General features: G+C 38.0%; 2 protein-coding genes across 7 annotated transcripts in view; both read right to left on the reverse strand.

Annotated features, from left to right (window-relative positions):
* The window catches only part of TSG101 (tumor susceptibility 101), a 59,873-nt gene extending 56,829 nt beyond the window's left edge, over nt 1–3,044 (reverse strand). Inside the window, exon 1 of the mRNA XM_037026935.2 lies at nt 2,881–3,044. Coding sequence (XP_036882830.1) covers nt 2,881–2,922 — 42 coding nt within the window. The 5' untranslated portion in view covers nt 2,923–3,044. The remainder of the gene's footprint in view (nt 1–2,880) is intronic.
* A 1,422-nt stretch (nt 3,045–4,466) lies between these two features.
* Nucleotides 4,467–12,593, reverse strand: part of UEVLD (UEV and lactate/malate dehyrogenase domains) — a 59,977-nt gene continuing 51,850 nt past the window's right edge. For all 6 annotated transcript variants that reach the window (XM_073216307.1, XM_037026959.2, XM_037026955.2 and 3 more), the window contains 3 exons: nt 9,684–9,744; nt 7,944–8,067; nt 4,467–7,089 (listed from right to left, as the gene is read on the reverse strand). In XM_073216307.1, coding sequence (XP_073072408.1) covers nt 6,922–7,089; nt 7,944–8,067; nt 9,684–9,744 — 353 coding nt within the window. In that variant the 3' untranslated portion in view covers nt 4,467–6,921. The remainder of the gene's footprint in view (nt 7,090–7,943; nt 8,068–9,683; nt 9,745–12,593) is intronic.

Below are 12,593 nucleotides of genomic sequence, written 5' to 3' on the forward strand. Positions count from 1 at the left end.
AGAATCTGATCACTTCTCACTAATTCCACAGGTATAATCCTGGTCTAAGCTACCACATCACCTCTAACCTAGCTTATTACAAGAGCCTCTTTATAGGTGTGTCTCTGCTGCGCTCCTAACCTCCTACTAATCTCAACAAGCAGCTAGAGCAATACTGTTAGAACAGACCATCATGCTCCAATATCAGATCCCTCCAAATCTACCATACCTTTATTTGTTACTACCTTCCCCTTTGCTCACTCTAGTCCAGTCACCTTAGTCCCCTCTGGTGTTCCTTTATCATGCATGACAAGCCACCTTTGCACTTGTTTTTCCTTCTTCCAGGAGTATTCTCACTCCAGATCATTCATTCCAATTTGCTTCCTTACCCTTTCAGGACTCTGTTCAAATAGATCTTCTCAGAAAGACCTTCCTTTAGTACTCTATAAAACTGCAACTCACCCATCTTCGCTGCCTAACACTATTACCCTTTCCTGCTTTACTTTTCTCCAAAGCACTTAATCACCTTCCAGCATACTACTCAATGTGCTTATTGAGTTGCTTATTGCCTTCTATGAGAATTTAAATTCCAAAAGTACAGAGAGGGCTTTTGGTCTAACTGTTCACTGTTGTGTCCCTAGAAACTAAAACAATGTGAGATACACAGCCATCTTTAATTTATCAGCTCTCTTCCACCTACTTAGTAGTGACTCCACCTCTAGGAATGCCATAGATACACTATGTAAGAATACAGGTAGTTGCCTGAACAAAAATCTAAGGTAGAAAGTTTTCTGTGCAAAGCAAGATAGACTAATGGTAAAAATATGCCTCTGTTAACTGATAAAATGATGACAAAGAAGGTTGTTAATGAAGTTATACTTAAGTTAGGAGCTAAGATGGTGCTCAAAGGAAATTATCTGTAATAAAACATAAACAGGTAATATAATGTCATATGTCAGTTTTTCCTCAAAAAATAAACAAAAAGACTTAAGTCAAGGCAGGTGGCCCAAAGTACTATGATGGGTGTGGGGGTTCCACAGTCAGATAAGGAGTAAAGGACTGTCACTCCAGCAATGTGTCCAGGATCCTGGCCAACAATCTCCCCACTGGATTACACCCACCTTAACAGATCACACCTGCAGTGAGCTTTCCACCAGGAGAAAGGAACTCCACAAATTGCTCCTATTATTCTACTTACTCCTCCTACCTATCTATTCACAGGCTGGATAGAAAAGATGCTGGTACTCATAAGTGGCATCATAGCTTGCAAGATACTCACGTTTTCAGATATGGGGTCAAGAACCAGAAGTTAGGTAGAATGCCCTCTCTCACCTCTTGCCTATGTCCTTTTTTGTTCTTAGGGCAAAAGAGTTCAGAGGAAGGCGGAAGCAGGTGGAGGTGTAAAACATCTTGTAAAGATGTCCTGACTATCTCTGAAGGCAGATTCCTCTAGAGGAAGCTTAGGAAACTTAAGTTAAGATTCAAAACCAGTATTTGAATATTCTTGTCCTTCTATATAAATGCTTATGCTTAATTACTATACTATCACTTTGAAGATAAAACAGCATGGAACTGATACTCTTCAGTTACACAGTATGTAAAACAATGTATTGTTTTTTAAAAGGTGATATATAAGTATTAGACCACAGACCTGGGTCATGATCTTGGGCTTCCCAAAACATTCTCTACAATCAAGGATAACTACTTTACCAAAAGAAAATCAAGATGCCTAGAAGATACTGTTAGACAACCAGGAGAAGCTTTATTTTAAAAAACCATCACCTTGTCTTTGTAAGTTATTTGCTCTTCAAACAAAGACTAGGAGACGATTTTACTGGGGAGGAAAAAGTATATTTTTCAAAAAAATAAGTTTACACATTTGTATATTTTATTAATATTGAACACTGCTTCAATTTCTACCATTCTTCCTTTGGGCAAAAGTGTCCAAAACTCACCCACTCCCACCCTCGTTGAACTAGAAAAGATCCAACTCTCAACAACTTCATGTACCTATTCCAATTATCTTCGGTAAATTGAAAGAGCAAAACATCACCCAGTTCTCTCTGGTTATCAGGGGCCACATCTGAAGTTATTATCAAGATAATTCAAGACTTTAAAAATACAAAATGCCTGTTTGCTTTTAAAGAAAATGAAAAAATACACCTTGAACTGTCTTGAACTTTGAGGACCTCGAGTTACACAGGTATTGAACTGTGATGATCCTAAGTTCCAAGCAAACAAATGCGTGTTGTAAAAAGCACACAATTAAATACAGTTCCTCTTAGCAAATCAAAGTTCCTGAAATGGTAATGGAATTCTATTTATTTCACCCGAGACAGTGAGGTACCGGTATTTTGGCTTCTCTAGATGTTTTTTCCTTATAACTGAGCCAATTCAATCAATAGTTGGCTGTTCTCCCGCGGGCTGGGTCTGGAGTTGTGTGAGGAATACAAAACTGAAAAGGACACACTCTCAGGGGACGGGGAGGGAAGGGCGATGACTGACGGATGCCTACGTGGGGACAGGAGTGGCGGACTGCCGCTGATAGAGAATTAAGTACAATCTCCCTCTCTGTATTTATAAAAACTAGGACGAAAACTACATTGCCCCCACAAACTGCTCCAAACTCTCCCCAGAGAGGAGGTGGCGGACGGCAGGTGGCAGGCGGCCTCCGCTCCGCGCCTTTGTTGACTGTCGCTGCCCACCACTTGCGCCGGCCCCGAATCGGGGATTCCTGCGCAAGGAGACAGGCATCTCAGGGCTGGGAGGCCGCCAGGCGACTGGGAACTGCACTGGGGCTTCCGACCCGCCCGGGAGGCGGGTGGGCTGCGTCGGGCCAGGCCCGGCGGGCGCGGAAGGGAGCGGTGAGAGCGCCGTCCAGCGAGCGCGACGCGGGCTTACCTTGGACATCATCTTCTTGAGCTGGTTCTCCAACTGCGCCATGGCGGCCACCTCGCGACTCCCGTCTCTGTAGGCAGAGGGTCAGCCACTCCGGGGCTGCCCCTGGCCGCCTCACACAATCGCACACGGAGCAGCCGCCCCCCACCCCACCCCCCCGCCTCCAACAATAGGAAGTCGGCCACTAAGGCAGCTCTTCCGCTTCCCTTACGTCACTTCCTAGGTAAGGGAGGCCGCGGGCGTGGGGTGGGTTCCGGCCGACCCACTGATGGGCGGTACTCGGCCGGCTGGGTGGCGTCCCAGAGACGAAGGTAAACCTGTTTCGAAGGTCGAAACTTGGCCCGGGGTAAGATGGGCAGGTGTTTCACAGTTGCCTTTAGACTAAGGGATCCCATTCAAGATGAGTAAGGTCTTGCGAGTGGGCTTCAATGACTGATTCAGTAGTGGGGGGGCAGCGGATTGGGATTCAGAAGACTGCTCTGCCGAGGACTTGCCCTGTGGTAGCAGAAGGCAAGTGCACTTCTAGTTCGGGCTTGTTTTTCCCAACTCTTAAAATGAGGCTCGCATTATATGATGTCCAGGGTCTAATTATTGCTTTTTGTTTTTTTGAAGCTTTAAAGTTCTTCATACTACATTCCCAGAGGCGAAGTGCAGAGCCCTGGTTTCACAAGAAGCTAGGCGATTTCTTCTCTGGGAAACCATTCCCTAAGTCAGAATTTATGTGTGCCCAGGCAAAAATGATAATACAGGCTGCATTCTACTTGCACTGTCTTCGTGTTTCAGCCTGTCCACCGTCAACTTAGAAGGCTTTGAGCAGAAGCTCATCTTCGTATCCTCATCGTCTTGTACAGTGCAAGAGTGGGTACTCGATCTTAATTGAATTTCTCCTACCCATAAAAGTTCATGATCATCAAAAAAAAACAAAACAAAAGTTCATGATCATCTGTATTAGTCATTATTATTGCACATCAGTTTTATAAGCAAAGTGTCGGCCAAGATATTGTAAAGCTTGGGTTTGATGATCTGAAATATGATAATCTGGATGATTTTAGGGTAGTGCTAATTAGGAACAGTTGTGCTATTTATTCCTTTCTAAATTAGCATCTAAGTGAAAGTCACATACACAAGAGGGACTAATTGAAACCATAATCGCATCATTATAAACTGTTGCACACACACACAGGCTACCCCAGTATGTATCACTTTTTTGGTTATGGACACAATATGTTAGCTAAGCTCCAGTCAAACTAAACTATAGCACAGTCTATCCTTCCACTGCACCTCTTTTATGACTTAAAAGCAGTGTTTTTTCAAATTGTCGTTAAAGCCACAGCATACTCAGAAGAGTACCCTCAATTAAAGCAACTTTGCTTTATCAGTTGGGAGAGTGCTGAAAATATAGTTTAAAAAGTTTTCTTGATTAAAACAATTTTAAAAATTTGAAAGCAATAAAATCCAGTCTCTTCATTTTGATCTTAAGCCACTTATTATGAAATAGCTAAATGTCTTGGATATTGTATGAATTACATGAAAGAATCTTTCTCCTCAATCTGAATAAATTTCCTTCCACTCAATAAAGTTGGCATCTCTTTGTGATTTTAAAGTCAAAGTTTATTTCATTCATTATTCTTGATACTTAAGGGAAATTCCAATGTAAATTAGAAAATAAATAAATTTATCTCTGCACTACAGTATTAAAGAATCATTTAAATCCAAGCCCCATTAAAATCATAACAAGAGGAGACATGACATGATTTTGGGAAAATGAGAATGTAAAAGGAAATAGAAGCATCATGAATGTCAAATTATCACCAAATCTTGCTGAAGTGGTGGCGGTGGTACCTCTTCTTGACTTATGGAACTTACAACGTGATTGGTAATACTTAACACAAGGAAATATTTGATAGAATTAATTCTGTACTGTCAACTTCTATAGGACAAAGACTATTACTCATGGTTGAATACTCAGACTCTAACAGAACTAGGAATAACAAGATGTTGAAAGTATTTTTTGTATTGCACTGACATTAACATAAATAATGTAGTGAATTCCTGGTAATTACTATACTATACAGTATCTTGCAGTTAGGTTATTGTTCACAAACAAATTAGATATTTCTATTATCTAATTTCTAATTAGGTAACATCAGAAAAGGCTAGTTTAAAAAACACAAGAAATAGTTCTTTCAGTTTTACTTCCTATTTCATACAAAAAGGACAGTGAAGAAACATTGTTAGAGTAACATCAAAATAATTTACCTGTGTATTGAAATTATGCAGAACTAATGCTTATGTCGTCAAAGTCCAAGGTTTTTAGCCTTGTTAATTCTGGTAGGAATCTTAACAAACATAATACTTTTCTACTTTTCTAAACATAGGACACTGTATTTCACCTTTTCTGTATGGTTTAAGCTCATCATTATAAGCATCCATGATACTAAATCAGCACTAGTTTTATTTCCTCTCTACCTAGGATGTGTCTGCCCTTAGAAACCATTTAGCCCCGTCTGTCTGACCAACTTTGGATTCACCTATCATATGCTTTCAAAGCACCTGGGATCTTTTCACAGTACTTCCTACACTTAAAATTGTAGATCTGTGGGACTTGATTACTGTGTCTCCCATATTAGATTGTGCGGGCCATGGGGGCTTGTACCTAGTACAGGTTTGCTCATCACTGCACCTGCAGTGCCTGGAATAGTGCCTGGTGTAGAGCAGGCTCCCAGTCAGTAATATCTGAATGAGTAAATAAACACCTACTTCAGTGCATACCAACTCTGTTATTTGCTGAGGGCAAGTCTGGGAAATCAGGAAATCAATCTTTCTAAAAACTGTCAGAAAAAAAAGAAAGGTCAGCCCCTACAAAAGAATGGAAAATAATCTTTCCACAGTGTACAGAACCCCAGATGTAGGTCTTGCAACTGTCTCAGCTCTTAGGCTTTTCCCCCTTCTGCTGCTTAGAAAAAGTACAAGCTGTATGGGTAGGTGCCCCTTAGCTGTGATACACTGGGCACTAAACCTCAATTTTCTCCTCTATAAAATGATGATAAAACTACCTCAATGTTTCAATAAAATAATAAAGTGCTCATCACACCGCCTGAAATATAAGTGTTGATGTTGTTACTATTAGCTGTTGTCACATTCATAATAATATCTATCTTTCACATATGAAGATAACATTAATCCATCATCAAAGCATATGTACTCTGAATCATTTCTTTACAAGTGGTTAAAGGATTTGCTCAGAAAAATCAGTCCATCTAACCTCTCCTCTTAAGACCAATGGTTTTTATGAAAGCCTCATGTTTTAGCTTTAAAGTAAACTGCTTGGCTTTTTATTCACAATCAATTTCCACTAAAACTACACTTTTCTGAATGGTTCTACTAGTATAATGAGTTGATGCAATGTTGGAGATGTTAGAAAGGTTATAGGCAATTTCAGAAAGAAACATCCCACTGGAAATTAAACTATACTTTTTCTTCATATATATTAAAGAAATTTCACTTTCCCTAATTTTAAAGTACATGTAAATTTCATTTCCACTTTTTGGTAGCTAATTAATTTGAAGATTGAAAACAAAATACTTTACCATACTACCAACTGTACTTTAAAGAAGAACCATTAACACCTTACGCTGTGAATCTTTTGAATGTACACCTAGCACAATTTTGCGGATCAATACCAGGCCTTTAGCTTGCCATGTTTACTTTAATAGTCAAAGAGTCATTTTCAGTATCCCCAACGTGCTAAATGTGCTTTTAGGTGAGGATATACCTTTTCAAATCACGCATATTGCAGATGAACGTCTGTCTCTGCTATAAGGTCTACAGAACAGTAGATGTCTCAAGAACAAAGAAAATTAGATTTTTTTTGCTCCTTATCACTAAAATTCCCAAAGCACTAAAATTAAAAAGTTAACCAAGAAGTCTTCTACCTTAACCAAGTAGTTTGTAAGGAAAAGTAATAAGATACAGAAGTTCTCAACCCTATATATGTTGGCAGAATTAAGTGATCCCCTCCTTTCAGGTAACTGAACTTTAGAATCAAAGTTTTAACTGTTGTTGGAGACCATGGATTGATGACGCACTGCTTTGGAGTTTCTCAGTCACTGTATCTTCTTTCACTGTAGTTTTGATGACTTCAGATACCCCATTGGTTCCAAGCATGCAAGGCAAACTTAAAAACACATCACTATTTATATCATAATATCCCTGAAATGAAAAAAGTAGGGATTATAATAGAGCTGAATCACTGCAAAAACATTAATATCATCAATAAGGATACTTTCTTGTTTTTCTAGTCCTAATATAAATTAATACAAGCTGAACTTTAAAAAAAATACTGTCCATTTAATTTCTAAACTCAAGTTATTGTTTCAGAAAACTTTTGTGAGAAGGGAGAACTTAGCCAAAGATACCCCCTTTGTGGGAAGGTAAGCTAGCCCCCCTGCAATATGGGTAGCAGTTTGGAGGCTAAGAAAAAAGAGTGACACAATGGCTTCCCTAGGGAGGGGCATACATGGGGCTCTGGGCACAATCAAATATACGGTCAAATACCTGTTTTAACTTTTCCTTTCCATGTTTTATTTTCCTCTTGGTATTCATAAGCTTTTCAAGAAAATAGTTAAGCATTTGTGCCTCATCTTAGCCATGTTTTAGGGACTTTATGCATGGGAGAAAGTGGTAAAGGACAAACTAAACTGGAGAGAGGATTGATGACCAGCTAAGACTAGTAGGCATGTCAGTTTGGGGTGACCTGTTTGGAGGTGATAAACAACAACCAGAAGTTTATGGAACATACAAATGTTTCTCGTTCTCGAGGATTCCCAAAAATTACATGGGGGTGAAGGGCAATCTGGTAGAAATACAGACTTCCCGTAGCCAAATAGGATAGGGCTTAGACCAAACTGTGTCCTCCCATGTGTTTCTCTAAAAGTTGGTGCTATTGAAGACACATGGGTTACAGTACAAACATTACTTTTTCTGGTTTTATAATAAAAGTTCAAAAATATGAGAATTATAATAAAAGTTTAAAAATATGTTGAGAAAATGAAAATAGCAATTACCTTAGCTAAAGTTGATACAGAATGTACTTTCTTTTTATCATTTACAATACTGTCAACCAGATCAGCTACTGATAATCCAACAGACCAAGATCTTTGGCCTTTTACCCGTAACAGTTCCATGGCTCTAGGTTACAAAAACAAATTACCATCTCAGAAGATGCACAAAATATGCACATTCAGTTTTACATTCTGCTTAAGGTATTTAGGTTTTTTTTATAACACAGAAATAAGAGTTATATAACAGTGGTTAGGAAAACCTACTGGTAATCTAATGATTAAACTTTCCTTAAAATGTCAGATAAGCAGTTCACAGAAAATAAAATGTCCTAATAACATAAAAAGAAACTACTACTACTGTTTAACTAAATATGAGTTAAAACAAATACATCAGTTCTGCCTATCAAAATTGGCAAAGATTAAAGAGATTGATGACTACTTTTGGAGAAGCTACAGGAAAAAGAGGTATTCTCATAACCACTATTCATAGTGTAAAGTGATACAATCTTTTAGGAGGAAGCTTTGGCAACATCTGATCCAGAAATTCCTCTTCTAGGGAACTTATCCTATAGCAATTTGCTCAAGTGTGCAAAGATACATGTAAGCCTGTTGGCCTTATCTTATACAGCAAACATTTTGGAAACAACTCATCAAAAGAGGATGGGTTAAATAAATCACCACCCAAATCATATTGCCATACAGCTCTTGAGAAGAATAAGGTAGGTAGATTTATATGTACAATACAGAAAAATGCTCAGGATTCATTATTAAGGAAACAAAGCAACTTTCAAGATAATATGAATGGCATAAACCTATTATTATAAAAATAATGAAAATTTATAATGTCCACAGATGCTGAAAGAAATGTTATACATGGACACTAAGCTGATAACAGTGGTTGTCTCTGGAGAATGGGACTATCCCCAGCTTTTCATCTACTTTACAGATATCTGTAGCATACATTCTTTTTGTAAATAATAAAAAATGATATACATTAAACAAACATACTTGGATTTCCTCCTTTTAAAAACTATAAATGCAGGATCATACAGAGAATCACATTAGAATGGATTATACAACACACTGCTTTTCTCAGTAAGAATATTCTTTCTAGGTATATTCTAAAAGTCATAAGCTGAAGGTTTAAAAAGCTAAAAATTTCTACCACTTAGACTTCAGGAAAGTATATTTGTGAAGGTGTAACAAAAAATGGCATGAAGCTATATATAAGATATATAGGGTTCAACTTCTAGGTCACAGACCCTGATGGCCTCTGAATAAAGGCAAAAAATATAAGCATCTGTGCATCCCATTTATACTATGGCTTTTCCATCCATATTGGACTAATTTCTAAATGTATTTATGTATGTATTTATGTATGATTAATAAGTACATACTAATTTTTAAGTGGTATGGACAAATTCTCTTTGTAATCAAGAAAATTCTTAATATCCTCAGATGTTTAGATATAGGATCAGTAAATCACTGCCTACAAATAAGGAAACCAGTTCTGCCCTTTAAGTGTCAAGTATGTATCAGATATAAAGTTTGCAAAGCATTCTTGGATCTACTTTCAGGTAAGAAACCAAAGACTAGATAACACTGCTTCCTTGTACTTTTGGATTTGTCTGTACTACCTAGCTTTGTTCACAGAAGCCTGGTACATGTTATGTAAACAGCTATTGTTATCTATGAAGTGCATGATTTTTAGTTGGATAAATGCAAATCTACACTCAGTGTTACCTGTTGGACAGCTGTACCTCAAAGTTATGACTCATTACTTCTTGGCCACTCCATGTGGGCACTAAAAGTGAAATGAAAAATTAATTGTATTTCATCAATAAATCTCTTAGGATTAAGACGTGATAAATGATCATTTATAGTCAAAGGTATCTGTATTAAACTTTACATAAATGCACCCTCCACCCCAACCCAACCGACAGTTACATCCACTGATGGCACTCAATGTGCTGTACAGATTTGCCCTGGGGTGAGAAAGACTGAGCTTCAACCCCCCACAAAACCTCAAAGTCTATTCGCAGCCTCCTTACCTGTTTTCTCTCATCACCTACAGTTCTACAAGGACCATTTTACTGTCCTAGTAGAAAATTTTCTTTTCTCAGCAGGCTATGTGTAATAGGCTTCATGTGCTGCAAGCCCTTGGCATTTGTTCCATTGGAAAATATACTGATACCTCTTTCACCAGGTGAGGAATAATTTGGTCACCTATTTTGGGCTAGATTTCTACAGCTGTTAGAGAGGCAGGGTCCTGTTTTTCTAAGAGGATCTTTTGGGTTCCCATTTCCTCTTACGACACCATTTATAAAAACAATTAAAAAGTTCAAAGCTGTGTACATGAACAGGATATTTATACCACACTTTAATATTACATAGAAATTGCCAGAAACTTTTGAAATCTTACTAATGTTCACCTGTTTCCCATCTGTCTTAAGTATTCTTTGGTACGAATCAGTAATGTACAAAATTACATTCTGATATATAACACTATGTTTGAGATGTAAGTCTTCTAAACTGTTTTCAAACTTAGGCCATTTAGTAATATGTTGGCAAAAAAGGACTCCATATGATTCAGATGCCTCCTCTCCTCAAACTGACTATAAGCTTCCAGAGGGCAGGGACCATGTGGTATTTTGTGTCTTCTACAGATATTCTTTTCCATGGTAAAGAATACACAGGAGATAAAGAACTGATGTCATACACAATCCATAATTATATTTGGTAACAAAGAAGAAAACATACTTGCAAGAGTGAAGTTGAAGAACATGGAAAACTTTTAAAAGTTTCAATGTTAAGTAAAAAAAGGCAAAACCCAAAGTTGTATGAAAAATATAAATACATGTGGACAGATTATGGATTTTTTTTAATGTTTTACTTGGATTGGAGGATTATACAGGAATTATTTCCAAGAAGTTTTTGTATGTTACTAGTATATTCACAACAAATAGAAAATTAGGGGAAAATATCTGCTTAATTAAATAAAGCATATATAGACTTTGGAAAGATGAATAAAAGGGGCAAGATAGATAAAAGACAAGACAAAGGACATAAAAAATCTAAAAATTAATTATGCATATAAATACATATATGTAAAACTTTATCTCTCATCTCTGAGTTCTGACTTATAAAAGCCACGAGAAAAAAAATGGAGAGAGGGAGAAAGCTTCACAATGTTCAAATTTGCTTGTCACACAGTCATTAGAATTTTCAATTAAGTTTAGGTGGACTTCACTTCATTTTTCTGTTCATTTACTACCCATCCCTTCAAACTCCCTAAATGTATATCCATCCTAGTTAAAGGATCCCTTTCTGAGGGCCAACCTTTGGATTTCTAAAACACCATTTGAAAGAGTTATCTGTAGTTTACGTGTGATTTCAGTACCACAGCTGAAATTAGCAGCTCCAAAGCACATGTTCTGCTGACTAATTTGGTGGGGCATAAAATGACTGACCTTGATCACAACAAGATGGTGTCAGGACCATTCATTCATTTCAATACACTTTTACTGAGGTCACTCCAAGCTCAAGGAGCTTACAGTCTGGTGCGGTGAACAGATAAGTAAATAGGCAACTATAACACAGTGTGATAATGATTACAATAGAGGCTGAGGCATGAACTTGGAGAATTTGGGAAGGCTTCCTGGGAGAGGTAGCACTAAAGCCCAGTCTGGAAGGGTAAGCAGGAGTTAGCCAAGTGAGTGGATGTTCAGGGAAAAGCAGCAGCAGGTAGAAAGGCAAGGAGGCATGAAAGTGCATGCCCCATTCAGGAACTGCAAGTTTACATGTGACCAGCAGAAAAACCTGTCAGAATGGCAGAAGATGAAGGTGGGGAGGGGAGCAGGAAACAGATCCCAAAGGGTCTTACAGGTCATGAGAATCCTCCCCAGTGCTACAGCTCTCATTTGTTTCTGAAATACTTGAAGAAACTAATTTTACTTACTCTTTTCTTTTCTTTTTTTTTTTTGGTCTCTCAATTTTTTTTCTCTTTTTTATTAAGGTATCATTGATACACAATCTTTTTTTTTTTTGGTGTCACTAATACACAATTACATGAGCAACACTGTGGTTACTAGATTCTTCCCATTATCAAGTCCCCACCACATATCCCATTACAGTCACTGTCCATCAACATAGTAAGATGCTATAGAGTCACTACTTGTCTTCTCTGTGCTATATTGTCTTCCCCGAATGCCCCCCCTACATTACAGGCACTTATCCTAACATCCCTTAATCCCTTTATCCCTCCCTTCCCACCCACCCTCCCTAACCCCTTTCCCTTTGGTAACCACTAGTCCATTCTTGGGTTCTGTGAGTCTGCTGCTGTTTTGTTTCTAGAGTTTTTGCTTCATTGTTATACTCCACAGATGAATGTAATCATTTGGTACTTGTCTTTCTCTGCCTGTCTTATTTCACTGAGCATAATATCCTCTAGCTCCATCCATGTTGCATATGGTAGGATTTGTTTTCTTCTTATAGTTGAATAGTATTCCATTGTGTATATGTACCAGATCTTCTTTATCCATTCATCTACTGATGGACACTTAGGTTGCTTCCATTTCTTGGCTATTGTAAATAGTGCTGCGATAAACAGAGGGGTGTATCTGTCTTTTTCAAGCCGGGCTCCTGCATTCTTAG

The sequence above is a fragment of the Manis javanica genome, chromosome 11 (genome assembly GCF_040802235.1).
Source record: "Manis javanica isolate MJ-LG chromosome 11, MJ_LKY, whole genome shotgun sequence".
NCBI lineage: Eukaryota > Metazoa > Chordata > Mammalia > Pholidota > Manidae > Manis > Manis javanica.